This window comes from Pleurodeles waltl, chromosome 4_1, assembly GCF_031143425.1.
Source record: "Pleurodeles waltl isolate 20211129_DDA chromosome 4_1, aPleWal1.hap1.20221129, whole genome shotgun sequence".
NCBI lineage: Eukaryota > Metazoa > Chordata > Amphibia > Caudata > Salamandridae > Pleurodeles > Pleurodeles waltl.
The window spans coordinates 775,059,982-775,074,624 of NC_090442.1; the positions used below are offsets into that span (position 1 = coordinate 775,059,982).

The following is a 14,643-nucleotide window of genomic DNA, read 5'->3' on the forward strand; positions in this document are numbered from 1 at the left end:
CCTGCAGGGAAACTGAGGCAATGAAGTGTGCCACTGAAGAGCTCTCGCATCCACTCTCTCTTACCTTGGGCCGAAGTTCGACCCTCGCACTTATCCTGTTATTTGACGTAATGGCAGTGCAAACCAGAACAACTCACGCCCAGGACTAGGAGTACTGTCAGTAAGCAAAAGCAGCATGGGAACAAGGGAAGAAATAACTAACTGAATGGCATCACCCCCGACCAAGAAAACTGTGCTGGGTGAGGAACTACTGACGCAGAGGGGGTTTGGGTGTTTAGCCCACCATTATTTAAAAGTGACTATATATATATATATATATATATATACACACTTTCCTCTGGCCGACAAAGGCAGAAATGCTGAAGCGCGTTCCTGTTGCTTTTTCTTAATAAATTATAGCGAATACACGCCTTGGAGTGCTGACCCTCTATTTCATTGCAAGAGGAAAGTGTAAATTTCAGAATGCGGTGGCACGCGTTATATATCTAGCACCACTGGAACTTTGGTGATGAGCGACCACGCCAAATTTGTATATATGTTACCCAGCAGCGGTGGTCGCTACTGAGTAGTTATAGTTAGGATTGTGTTTCTATAGGAAATGTATTTTTTGATGTGCTAATAACTTTGTGCCTGATTTAGAGTTTGGCGGATGAGGTTACTCCATCACATATGTGACGGATATCCCATCCACTGTATTACAATCCCATTATATCCTATGGGAATTGTAATACGACAAACAGGATATCCTTGACGTTTGTGACGGAGTAAGCCGTCCACTAAATAAGCCCCTTTGGCACAGTTTGCCAAATCTTCACAAAACCTCTCAGAAAAATGCTTAATTTTTTTTTTTTTTACTAGTTTGTGCATGGAAAGTTTAAGGGTAATTAGTCAAGTAGGGGCTGTGACAAAAAAAAGCAGGGGGGGGGGGGGGGGGGGATCGGCTCCCAAAACACAAAGGCCACATGCAATTTCCATTGACTTTATTCAGGATGCAATATCGTAAAATCTGCTGAACGGAATTACACCAAAATTGTCGGAAAGTTAAATCTTGTTTCAGAGGGCAAGCTTTTTGTGGTTTGGTGTAAATCTGTTCAGTAGTTTTTGAGAAATTAAGGTTCAAAATTTAAAGATAACAGGGCAGTTGGTGTCCAGATATCCTCTAATTGTCCAATTTAAAGGTGACTAGTCAATCCTTATTGGTTGATGACAACTTGAACAACATGTTTTGGCAACAATTATAAGACTCAGAGACTTGGTCCCTGCGTCCTGAAAATAAATGTAAAAAATGATGTAATGGGGTAGGGTGAGCACACCCAGACCCCATAGGACAAGTGGGTGGATCCTAAAGACATCCCTCTTCCTTTGTTGACTGGCCACATCATAAGCATATTATGGCAGCCGTTATAGGACTTTGGGGCATGATCCTCATTGAAATCCATTATAATGAAGGTAGGTTTTGAGGATTACAACACGGAGCACATTAAATAGGTGATCACAGATTTTAGTTACAATATAAATCTCTTGTTTATGGTACCATACTCATTTTAGAAACTACAGTGTGTCCTAAAGTGATTTTACACTGAAAAATGCTGACCCTCTTCTGAAATTTCAAGAACCATGTTTGATAGAAAATTGTTTTCTCTCGTGACTTTATCACAGAGGTTATGGAAGGTGCTTCAGAAGCTAAAATGAGAGCATATATTTTGTAAATTCCTCAGCCATGTGAGAATAAAGTCTGACACTCAGAGTAAAACATGTACTTCCAACAGCCACAGCCACCTCTCAGTTGATTCCCCTGTGTTCTACTGCAGCCTCTCAGAGCGTTCTAAAGAACAACTAGTAACACTCTTACTTATGACAAAAGTGTGGCAGTCCTAGCCAGCTTGATTGAATCAAACTGGTAAAACTTAAACATTTCCTTTAGAAAGGAACAAAATAAGGAGGTTCGTTTTGTCACAGAAATCATGCTTAATGCCGTAAAAAGCTAAAGTAAAACCCATTTTAAATGAGTTCTGAAATATCTTCCTCGTGTATTTCATTGAAACATTGTGACATGCAGACTGAAACACACTTTCAACACCAGCAGCAGACTGGGTGCTCTGGTGCTGCAGCAGCAGACAGATTGGTGATCAAATGCAGCTTTAACATTGTTCTAATGACCAACTAGAATGTTCACATTCTGAAGTTGTGACAAAATTGTGGCACTTCTGAACACACACTTGATAGAGTCGAAGTGGAAAATTGAAAGCATTCTCTACTGAGGATACTGCAGGAAATGAGAGCACTTCTTATCACAAATGTCTCCCCAGATGGCCATCAGAGGAAAAGAGCCCAAATGTGTCCAAATATCATGGAAACATAGCCCAATGAGAAGGTTTTTTCCCCAGTTTTATATAACATGGATGTGACCTGAAGGTACCCGGAGTGCTTTACATAAACATCAGTTACATTACACAAGAACACATTAGGTTTGGTTTTAGGCACAGGGAGATTAAGCAATTTTCCCAGAATCACAGAATATTGAGCCAGTGCTGAAACTCTAACTAGCGAGTTCCCCTGTGCTGGACATGGCCCTTCTTAGGGGAGTTCCATGAAACTATTTGCTTTTTCCTCCCGTTTTTTTGCTGACTCTTGTTGTGTGGCCTTAGGACTCTAGGCACTTCCCCACTGTACTGCAGTAGGAAAGTGCATGCGCCCTTCCTACACATGCCAGGAAGGGGCGCTTACATAATTGGTTCAGGTGCTGTACCCAAGACTGCCCTGTAAAAAGGTAGATCACATACCCAGGGATAGTACGGCCCTGGCTACTAGTGGGACATTGCACTGAGTTTATCACCCAGCAGAATAGCCTATTACACATTTATCCGTCCTGTCAATGCAGGCCTGTGGACGTGCAGTTGCACCTGTGCTTAGGTTGGCACTTCTAACTCTGTAGTCAACCCTGAGTAGGCCCTCCGCTACCCCTTTACCACCCCCTGAAGGGTGGAACAGGTGGCAGAAGAAAGACTGGCAGGTACACATGGGTGTCCCCTCCCCCGGTAGTGAAGAACTCGCCTTGGGGCCCTGGGCACCTACCCACTGTAAGTAGAGTGTGAAAGTGCGTGCACCTTTCCTACGTATGTTAAGAAGTGGCGCTGTCCATTGAGTGCGCACATGCCCACTGGTGTTTCAAACATGTGCTGAGCCTGCCATTGCAGGTCCGTGTGAACACATGCACATTTGGTGTTCTTAAAGTGTCCAGCCTATTACAGCAGGCCTGTGTGTTTGTGTGCACTTGTACCTATGGTGTTCTTCAACATGTGTCCTGCCGGTCATAGAAGGCCTGTGTGTGCGCACTTGCTCCTATGGTGTTCTTAAACGTGTGTCCAGCCTTCCATTGCAGGCTTGTGTGTGAGCAGGGCCACATATGCCCAGGGATTGAAGAACACCCATGTGTGTTTTCACTACCTATGAGAGCTGCTCTGCCCACAGGTTAACATGCGGTAAGGTAACAATTACTGCTAGCTGCAATAGTGGATTGCAGCAGAGCACATTCATAATATTTCCTATCATTGGCTTTGTCCTCACAAACCCCTTCCTGTGGTAAAGGCGGTTTTGTCAAAAATAACTTAGAAATTCCACTTCTAGAAAGTGGGTGTTTCTATGCTCTAAAATGCTTTGTGTGCCTTTTAATGGGTCTTTAGTCCACACTGGAGGGTGTTGGGGTGGGGGGTGGGGGCACATATTTGCATTCCCCAGCGACATCCAGAAACCTTAGGCATGCAAGTGGAACAACAGACTTCTGTCATTTGAGGGCCTGGATGGATAGGCTGGAGGGAAAGGTTTTGACACTTGGCCTCTGGAAGCCAGATCATGGCCCACACTAAAGATTAAGATCTGCATTCCACGGCCCCTTGGCAGACAGGACTGAAATTTAGGGGAGACATCTGTGTTTGAAATGGGAACCCTCTGAACCACCGCCAACTTCAAAGGCACACTACAGAATAAGTACTGGTGCCACACTTCAGCAACGTAGAGCTACACTTGTGGGGATGCAGGACCAGAGATACTGGACTGCGTGGTGCACACTGTCAGAGGAATCTGTTGTGCACGAGGAGGACTGTTGCCATTGTAAGAGCCGATGCACCCTTCCGGAATAGTTGCGGACTGCCTTCTGCTGTGTGGCACCACAAATTGGGCTCTTCAAGGGATTGTTGGCTTGCCCCCTGTTCTCTGGTGGAGGACTCTGGGACATCAAAGACCTCCTGCAGGGGACCCACACCTTCTACCTGTGACACTTGGGGTGCAGTGCCCTCTTAAGCACACACATCGCTTGCTGGATCCCACCTGGTAGAAGCCTTGTGAGCGTGGGACCATGTTTTGTGCCTGGAGACCGGTTTGCCTGGTGTGGAGCTTCAAAGGAACTGCCTACATTCAAGGAGTGTGGCTCTGCATCGAAGGCCCTAGAAACGCATAAGCGTCTTGTTGGTGGTAAGTGGATTCACCGGTTGTGGGAAACAGCGTAGCCCACTTCGTCGATCATGCTGCATTTCTCTTGTGCGACACGCCGACTGCATGCTTATGCATGCAGTGTCCGATTCACAGGTTGGGACCCTCAAGGGTGGGTGCATACCCACAGCAGTGCTGCATTCTACATTGTGTGGCACTGCTGAACTTGTGTCTATGTGTGTTACCAGAATGGTCTGGTGCAACTCGTACCACCGAGCACCAGACTTTGTGCCTCATTTCCAAGGAGGGGCTGAATTTGCTGTTCTGCACTGTGATCATAACTGAGTGGTGCGACCCTACCATTGTGCACCTGAGGTTGTGCCTCATGTTCTGGGAGGCACAGGGGAGTGAATTTGTTTTCCCAGAGTGCCTGGGTGTGACTTTGTTCAACATGTGTCATACAGGACACCTCCTCCTTCCAAGAGGTTCCCCGGCTTCATCTCTCACTCACTGATTGCTCCTTTTGAAGCCCTCAGAGCAGAGAACCAACTACCATCTCCTCACCAGGCCCAATAACTCCTTGTCACCAGGTAGTATTAATGGAACAGGCCTGGGTGGTGAGCTTAAGTGAGTGGGCTACACAATGCTTTGAGAGCAATCAGAAGCCGTTCCCAAGATGTGGGGACACCCCATGCTTTGGGGAAAGTACTAGGCAAATGCCTGAAGGCACGGTGGGGCTCCCATTGATTGAACTTCGAGAGGGGAGGCCAAACCTCTATTTATCGAATGCCACCTGAAACCGCCTGTTATCTATTCCCCTAGCTCTTTGCCTAAGACCCTGAATAAGTGTGACTCCAGCTGGAATCAGCCTAGTGTGTGGGGGTGTGGTGGTAATACATGGAGTTCCCCAGCCTTCACAGCAAAGCTGCCAAGACCATCAGCCCCTTTGTAAAGATGTGCAGGGCTGTTATCAGTCCAAGCTGGAGGGCAGCACATTGAAAGTGTTGGGACCCTACCAAGAACCTCAAGTAGCTCCTGTGGTAGGGGAAGAATTGGAAAATGAAAATAAATGTAGTGGAGTTTGAGGGACTCTAACCAATCTCCAGAGTTCAAGGCTAACAGGAGTTGGGGAAGGGCTCAATGAAAAGTTTCAGAAGGCACAAACCTAGAATATGCCTCAGTTCTTCTGGCGATCTAGAAGTAAAGCCAGTACAAACCAGTGGCCCACTTCTATGGCTGTTTTCCCTGAAACTACCATCATGAGAACCCTAAAAAATACTCGCCCTTTATAGCCTGACAGTCAAGTACACAAAGGGCTGTACTTGTTCCAGTTTGCACAGCCATAGTAAAACAGAATCCAGGATACCAATGGCAAACAATCTGAACCCTCACAATTGAGGTCCGGTAGCCAGTCTGCCCTGCGCCTCCCCAAATGGGGTCTCACTGGCAGGAAATGTCCATTGCTGGTGAAATATCTAAGCCATTAGTATTTTTAAAATCCAAGTAAATGCCTGCATCAATATTGTTAAGTGGCAGGGGATGGAGAGCCTCCGAGTCATTATCCTTTGTGTGGCCATAATCTCTATACTCCATCTGAATCTGAACAGAAAATATCCTTCAGCTGGGCAAATCTTTGGGCCATTAGAAGAGGCTCACATGGTGGCTAAGCTTTAACGTTTGCCCTCACCTTTTCCTTTGCCACAAGTGCATTGTCCCCTATGGACTCCTCCATCAATGCCAGAGACAGCTCCATGGGTGGCGTTGATAGTGACTTTGAGACTAAGTCCAATCGGTTCTGGCTTTTCTTTGGAATGGCACCTTACCTGTCTTTGGGGGTCATTATGAACCCCGGCGGTTCAGCCCGCCATGCCGGCTACGGGTGAAAAGACCGCCACCGGCATGGCGGGCTGAACCGCCATATAATGAACACATGGACCGCCAGGCTGCCTCCAACAGGCAGCCTGACGGTGGATGGAATCCTTATCAGACAGGGCAGCGCCTCAGATAATGATCCCTACTGCCACCAGACTTTCACTGGCGGGTTCCCCTGCCAGTCAAAGGCTGGTGGAAGGGGTGCTCTGGGGCCACCCTGGGAGCCCCTGCACTGCCCATGCATTTGGCATGGGCAGTGCCCCATCGCGCAGGTCACGGCCCGTATGCGACAGGTGCAGCTGCACCCGCAGCACAGAGGCATTGAGGCAATGTCCCTGCCCTGCATTCTGCTGGGCTGGCGGGCGGAAGGAAGGAAGCAATGTTTCCACCCGCCAGTCCAGCAGAATGTTCTTTATGCGGCCGGCGGAGTCCTAGGGGCCTGGCGGTCAGTTAAATGACCGCCAGCCTGAACACGGCAGGAAACACCGCCGTGTTCATTATGAGGTCCTTTATCTTGGAGTCCATGGAGGGGCAGGTTAAGAAGAGTTGGAGTAAGATTTGCTGGAGTCGCCAAGTTTGTAGTGTCTGACCCTTCTTTGGAGAGTAGCCTAAAGGATTGTGGCGCTGTCCTGATAAGATCTAGCATCACTAGCTGGAAAGCCTCGACCTGCATGGGGTCAGCCAAATGACCATACTTTCCTTTTTAGGCACTGGGGAGGGAGGTTCACCCAATATCAAAGAAGCGTCCAGAATCAAGGAACACTATCAAGATTCCAAATGGTCATGAGGAGAACTCCTTCTGATGATGCTTTTTAGTGTTAATCTCTCTCACAAGAAAGTTCCCTTAGTCACACAGAAAGACCTTGGCCTCCTGCTTCCTGATGACGTTCGGTTCTATGGAAGCATAAGAGTCACAGGCCACAGGATCAAGTCCGAGCCCCAGGCTTCACATCCAGTCATCGCAGGGAGCCCCATGGCTTGAAGCCTGTAGTCCTTTGAGGAGACTCTGACCCAGTTATATAATTTGTGTTGGTAAAAGGCTGGATCACAACTAGGAGGTTTGAATATCTTATTGTGAATAGCCCATCATATGTATGTATACACACACACACACACACACACACACACATATATCTACTGAAAATAACAAAGGTTACAGAGACGTTATAGTTAGGAGATAGAATAAAAAAAAAAACTGAAATTCACTTATAAAAACAAAGGTTACAGGGACGTTATAGTTAGGCTCACATTTAATCGTACCAAACCATACAAATTCACCTATTATAGTTAGAGTTATCTTAAGGAACTATAACTCGAGCCCTAAGGTAACTTTAACTTGCGCCCCTACCACGCAGAGTTTTTTCATCAAAAATTTTACTGCAAATATTACAGTGATAATATCAATGGTGTTATTAAAGATGTCATGAGTGCCATAATTTGTGGGGTAATTAGCAGTGCATGGCGAGGATGCGAGTTATTGTTACCGTAGAGCACAATCTTGGGCCCAGGGGCCCCATCCCCTGGGGCCCAGCCTAAATATTGGGAGGTGGTAGGGGGCTGTGCTGCCACCCTTTCCAGGCCAATCTCCGCCCGGGCTTCCCATCCCCCGGGGCGCAGCACTATTACTAATTGTTTATGTTTGGGAAGAGGCGGCACAACCCCACACCCCAGGGCCGATCTCGGCCCCAGAGACCCCATCTCCCAGGTACCCCATCCCCCGGGGCTCGACCATATGACCTCTGTGGGAACCGGCACTGCTCTCAGAGAGCAATGTTTCCTCTGTCTTCCTACTTGCATCACGCCAGGCAGGGAGACAGAGGAAACCTACGCTCGCAGAGAGGGAAAGCTGTTTAACATCTCTCCCTCGCAGCGAACAGATTGTTTGCTCTGACTTGGCAGCAGCTGTCAAAGCTGCCGCCAAGCCACAGCAAACAGCTATGTCCCAGGGGTGGGCACCCATCAAATGACCTGGGGAGGTGGTCCCCGTGGGTCCACAACAGACCACCTTTATTCTTTTATGTCTACCCCAGGGAGGTGGTGGTACCTGGGGCTGTGTTGGGGAGGGTTGGGAGGTAAACCAGGTGGTTCCCCGCATTAAGCCCGGGGTAGGTGCCAGTTCCCAGTTCCGTCTGGCCTCCCGCATTAGAGAAATGTGCTCCACAGAGGGGGCGGTCCCCAGGACTGGCAGGCATCTGGCCTCCTTGATTTTGATAGAGAGTGACGAGCTCTGGGGAGGTGGTGGTCCCCGGGGCTGCAGGGGGCTCAGTGCCCCCCGCATTCCTTTTGTATAATTGCCAATAGCCAATGTACCAAGAGCTACCTTTCTGCCAAATTTGGTGTCATTCCGTCCAGTGGTTCAGGCACCATCATTGTTCAAAATCCCTATGGGAAATAACATGGGAAAACTGACCTTTTTTGACTCCCTCCCCCTTGCCCCTCAGCATGACGGATTACCCTAAAACTTTTCAGACACCCAGACAGCAGCTGACGTGACTGTTTGAATTTTTTTGGGGAAAAGTTTGTGAATATTTGTCAAATGGCACTTGAGGCTAGTCAAAAAACACTTTTGCTATAGAAACTAGGTCCTAACTATAACTACCTAGTGCAACTGTCACTAGGTTGTGTATGTGTGTGTGTATATGTATATATATATATATATATATATATATATAAATAAATGCAGCTTGTGAAAACATCTAGGCCTTATATTTTTTGTCTCGCTTTTTGATAATGAATGGCACATGTTATCTCTTAAAATCATTCTTTGTGGATTTATAATGAGTGGATGATGTATCGCCAAAGTCAGTAGGTTTTCAAAATTAATTGTGGGATTACCTGATAAAGTCTGTAAGCCTCTATTTTCACAATGTACAATGTTTACTGCTTGGTATACAGTTTTGCCAACTATACACATCTGTGATTCTATGCATAGGATTTAGCTTGCGTTTATAATGAAAACCACTGATTGGACAATAGCTTACTGAGTGTATTATTGAGTTTTGAATTCCTAACCCACACCACCTACCTGGGAGAGCCTTGAACTGCTCTGCTGTTTTTACTTAGAGAGTTAAGTGCTGAAGGGGTGTGCATGTTTTTTACTTTGGGGTGACAACAGCAGCGGGATCCCAAAACACCAGTCGCAAATTACTTCCATTGATATGACTAGGTCCCAGACATCCTTGGAAATTCGTGGGCCCTCCGAAGCAGTCCTCACATGGACATTAGAACAGCCATAACACAAGCACTCACTCTCCCACTCGAAGAAAAAGTGGTCACCTGACCAGTACACTGGGCATGTTTAATCTCCCCCACTATGCTTCTACTCCATGACCTGGTCTCAGCTCAGTAAGAGGACGGTGAAATCCTGGCATGAACCTCCCCCTTTCAGACCCTGCACGTATATAGGCAGGTGTGAGTGACAGAACAGCCTGCAGTTAATGGGCAATTATTGAGTGACAGCATAGCTTGCAGTTAAGGGACACTCGCCACAGGGCCTACAGTAAGCTGCATTAGCGATTAGCAAGTCACAGGAAGTCACAATGCACATGTAAGTGAGAAGCCTGCACAAGCCGCAGGTTTGGCTGTGGGGTGAAGGTATAAAGCTCTTTTTTAAGCAAGCACCTGTCGTAGGTACCACCCACAGCTATTTGATCAAAGTGCTCCCCACCCCTTTATCAAGCCAAGACATTGCACATGAGTTCACACAGGGCCAGCGCATATACACTGTTTATTGTGGGTGTTGCCTGTCATCCACAGGAACTATCTGTGCGATGCTGCCTTCTGTAGAGTACAGAAGACAGCACTTCATTGATACACTTCCTGTGATTGACACCAAGAGCTTCTGTGGGGCTACCCTACCACACCCCACTGGACAGGATGCCTCTGAACACCCAGCCAAGGAATATCTGCCAGTCCCCCACGCACTTCAAGTTGAGCAACATAAAACCTGATATTCAAGATTGGGCACGTAACATTTCTTCTACTTTGGGTCTTGGCTTTCTCATCGAATTCACCGCCAACACAGGCAAAGAATACAAAGTCAACTGCTTGTATAATATGGTCATATTAATGCCCATCATCCTCTTAGGAGAACACTGGCACTCCTCTTAGTATGTTTTCCCCACTTCTCCAAGTAAAGGGATTTCTTTAGGCACCTATGCAGCCCTAGCCTTTTGTGTTGCTTTTTACTGTTTTCTTCTACAAATACAAAGGACTGAAACAGTAGAAAATCCAACATAAACACCAAAAATAATACACTATATGCACTGATGTCCATCAAAAGAGATGGAATGACAATACTGTATCACATAAATGATAGGCAAATAAATGGACAAAAGAGAAAATTAACCAATAGAAGAAATACATGCCACAATATACAATGGAACCCAAAGCCATTCACTATTCCTTTTCCTTTATATTCTTTGTCCCCATGCACTGTTCTCATAAGTGCCACAAATGAACACTGTCCAAAAAATTAATTTGCAAACACATAACATCTGGATCCCCACCAGACACTCTTTTCATGATCTACGTATCCTTGACAGTAACTCGTGTTTTGCCTCGATGCTAATCCTCAAAACATGAAGCCCTCCAGTAAATCCAGTGTTTGTCTACCAGTCGTACATACACTGAAAATGTAAAGAAAGAAAGTGAAGTGGTGACTGCAGATAAAATGAATGGGTTCAGAGAGATGGTCACTTACAAGGATCACATAGTTTGGTCAACTCGGAAAGCAGACATTACAGTCTCCTGGTTCCGAAGCTGGCAACAGTCAGTGGACCACAGCTTCAGCTCAAGAACACACTGGTGCATCAGTGCATGGGCGGTTTTCCCTGCCTTGACTACTGCAATCCAGGTTCAGTTCAGACGAAAGTGAAATCAATACAAGTGAGTAGGAGCTGGGCTCTTTTCACTTGCCATAAAAAAACAAATAACATTATTCATCAGAGTACAAATATAATAAATACAGTGTCATACAGCCCTGTAATGCCAACAGCTCTTGATGAGAACCACAGAACAGCAAAGCAATGGAGCACAAATTATTGTTCATAAGATGCATAAGTCCTTTAGGGCCAAAAGAACTGACCCAGAGTTTAGATTCCTCGACAGAAAAATAGATAGGTTATGGCAGATTTAGTATAAAACTAATTGGTCCTTCAATGTTTGGATGAGAGCTTCTTAGCATCGACCCTGTGAAGTGGTGTCTGTGTCAGCCCCACTTTTGAGCTACAAACCCAACTCGCTCTCTGTTCGGTCCTTTGTGGATGCATGAGATGGGATTGTTTCCTTTTCCTTGTGCACTGTGTGAATAAGTCGTTCTTGGCTGTATGTCACCGGACCCAAGCGGAAATGAGGCTCCTCCTGCTCATACCAGGAGCTTACACTGAACTCAGGGAAGAAGAAGGCCATCTCTCTTTTAGCGGATTCAACGGAGTCTGAAACAGAGAAATGAAGGATGATTGGGGAGAGTGACAAACGGTGCAAGTTTCAACCAGTCATCATCACAAATGGGTCCCAACATGATTACAACCCTACCACTTGTCTCCCTTTTGAAGGTCTGCAGAAATACACCCCTTCTGGATTTCACTCACCTAGTCAGTGACTGAAACTTTCAGACCAATTCTTCCATCACTCTCTTCTCAGTGATTAGGCAATACCCAGACCTATGCCTCTTTCTATGATATTCTCAGCACCTAGGAATCAGAATACAGTTTAACTCCTACTACTATCCTCTCAGAAAAGGGAGACTAGGTCAGCAAGCTGTTTAAGGGTAATGTGAGGGAAATTATATAAAATCTGACCTAAAGATACATTAAAGTCAAGTGACTCAAACCAGTTTGAATTTAAATAGAAATGGACATTTTAAAACCATTTCCAAAACAACATTTTGATCAGAATGAAAACCTTTTCTGAAATATTCACCCAAATTGTTCACAGAAAATGAGAGCTGGATGCACCACAGGAGTAAGAACAAGTTGAATCACTCAGGCATAAGGGTGATGCCTCATAGGGTGATGGAATTTGTTGTCTCACTTATTCCTGCCATGCTCAGCATATGTAAGATCAGGGTGCCTGTGATGAACAAAGTACATAGGCACAGTAACAATCTTTCTGGTGGATACTCTATCTAACCACATATTCCTCACCTTTAGGCTATCTCCTGTGTGCCAGTCTGGATCTGGAGAATTTTTACATCAGGGATGCAGCACAGAAAGAATGGCGCTGTGTTGCTTTGCACTGGTTTAATGTTTCATACTGTTCCAGAAGTGAGCCATCAGTGCTGTATACAAGCTGCATCCTGCACACTAACTAGAGTTTCTTGTCTTTCTCCAGTTTCGTGCTTCCAGACATGAAATATAAAGCACATGGTGGTGATTCTTTAACTTGAGTCATTTCAGCTATTACGAAGAAGTCACTCCACAGGATGGGGAGGTGCTAGTGTAATAAGAAATCTGTTGTTAGATAAAGTATCCACCAGAAAGAGTGCTACAGAAGGTAAGTAACTTGTTCTTCTGATGGATACTTCCAACTGCAGAATCCTCACCTTTAGAATATTTACCAAAGCAGTACCTCCCAAAGATGGAGGATCAAAAAGTCCTGCAGGACCGAGCAAGTGATGTGACCTTCTCATCAGACCTGGCTGTCAAGGAAGAAGGCACCAAACACCCATCATGCAGCCTGGCAGATATAAAAAACAGCCCCCCACATCCCAAGCCAATCCCCTCTGTTGTGACCTGGGCCTGGTGGAATGGGCTTTATGGTCCCGGGGCATGATTTTTGGCTGACGCAGAGCAGATATTAATGCACAGGACTATCCACTTCGATGGGGTCCTGTACTACACCTCAATCCCTGCAGAGAACCCCGGAAAAAGTTAATTTTCCACTTAATGGGTCGTGGTAAGATTGATACAAACTTAATGCCCTTTTAAGGTCCAACTAATGCAGCTTCTCCTCTTTCGAAAGTGAGAGTGAGCATAGAACGCTGCTGAGTGATCGACTGCCCAACGAGGAAGGCATGCACAACTTTCAGTAAGAAGGCCACTCGACTCCTCAGCATTGTTTTTTTCCAGAAAGAAAGTGGAGTAGGGTGGCTGCCCTGAAAGCACCTGCTGTTCTCTAATGTGATAAGCTGACGTGATCGCCATAAGGAAGATTTTAGGGACAAGAACAACTGCAAGCAACCATAAAGAGGCTAGAAAGGAGCACACAAATGAAATGTCAAGGCTTAGTTAAGATCCCACTGGGGCATCACAAACGGTATGGGAGGGAACATAGATACATACCTTTAATAAGCTGCAATACAGCTTGTGATTAAACCAGGGCATCCAGTAAAGTAACTGCAGAAAGGCCAATAGGGCTCACAAATAGTCTTTTACAGTACTCAGTGCAAGGCCTTGCTGTGCTAATGAAAGAATAAACAGCAAAATGTATGAAAGCTTAGACTGTAAAGGATCAGTGTATTGAGCACCACACCAGGCAACAATCTTGTCTCAGCGCATTGCACAGATAGATTTTGGAGAAGGATGTCTGGAAGAGAAATCACATCCATCACCTCAGAATGGTGAGTCGAATGTAGTCAATTGTAGATGCTCAATCTCCAAGTATGGGTAAAGGACCTTGTCTGGTTGCTGAGGCAGGAGGTCTTCCCAAAGTGGTAACCTGATTGCTCAGGTCTGTCTGATTGACAGATGCTCAGGAGTTCCATGTACAACACTCTAATGGCCCAGTCCAAGGCAATTTGAATGACTTGGGGCCAGTCATTCTTGATCTTCAGAAATTTGGACAGGAGATATAGCAGCAGTAAGGGGTACAGGAGTCCTTCATTCAATTCCGGCTGGAATGCGTTTCTTAACAAGTGCTTGCATAACATCAACACACACAAAATTGTGGACTATGCACATTTTCAACGGTGGCAAACAGCTCTAGCCAGGGCTCCCCCCAATGATCAAAAGTGTCCTGCACCTCCTCGGGATGCAGCTACCACTTGTGATCCACCAGGCAACGTATGCTCAAATTCAGTCACTGTGGCAATTAGGGACCGCTGCCAGGTGGTTAGCTACTAGAAAGATGTTCTACTAGTTAGCCACCTCCAGAGACGCAAAGCCTCTTGGCACAGATGCTAGGACCCTACTGTGCCCTGCTTGTTGCAGTCCAACACAGCGCTGGCGTTGTCTGTAAGAATCTGCACAAGCCTACTCCCAATGGACAGCAGGAAAGCTGTCAGGTTCAAACGAATGTCGCAAAGCTCCAGATGACTGGTGTTGAGGTGGCTTTACACTGGAGGCCTTAAGCCTCTGATATCCACCTCTCCTAGATGAAAATCCTAATCGGATAGTGATGCCT

At 46.1% G+C, this 14,643-nt stretch overlaps 1 protein-coding gene across 2 annotated transcripts in view; it reads right to left on the reverse strand.

The window, feature by feature from the left end:
- Positions 1 to 10,694: 10,694 nt before the first annotated feature.
- NME6 (NME/NM23 nucleoside diphosphate kinase 6) overlaps positions 10,695 to 14,643 on the reverse strand; it is a 181,757-nt gene continuing 177,808 nt past the window's right edge. Inside the window, exon 6 of one of the 2 annotated variants that reach the window (XM_069229465.1) lies at positions 10,695 to 11,735. In XM_069229465.1, the coding sequence (XP_069085566.1) occupies positions 11,527 to 11,735 (209 nt within the window). In that variant the 3' untranslated portion in view covers positions 10,695 to 11,526. The remainder of the gene's footprint in view (positions 11,736 to 14,643) is intronic. The other variant, XM_069229466.1, reaches the window with a different exon arrangement.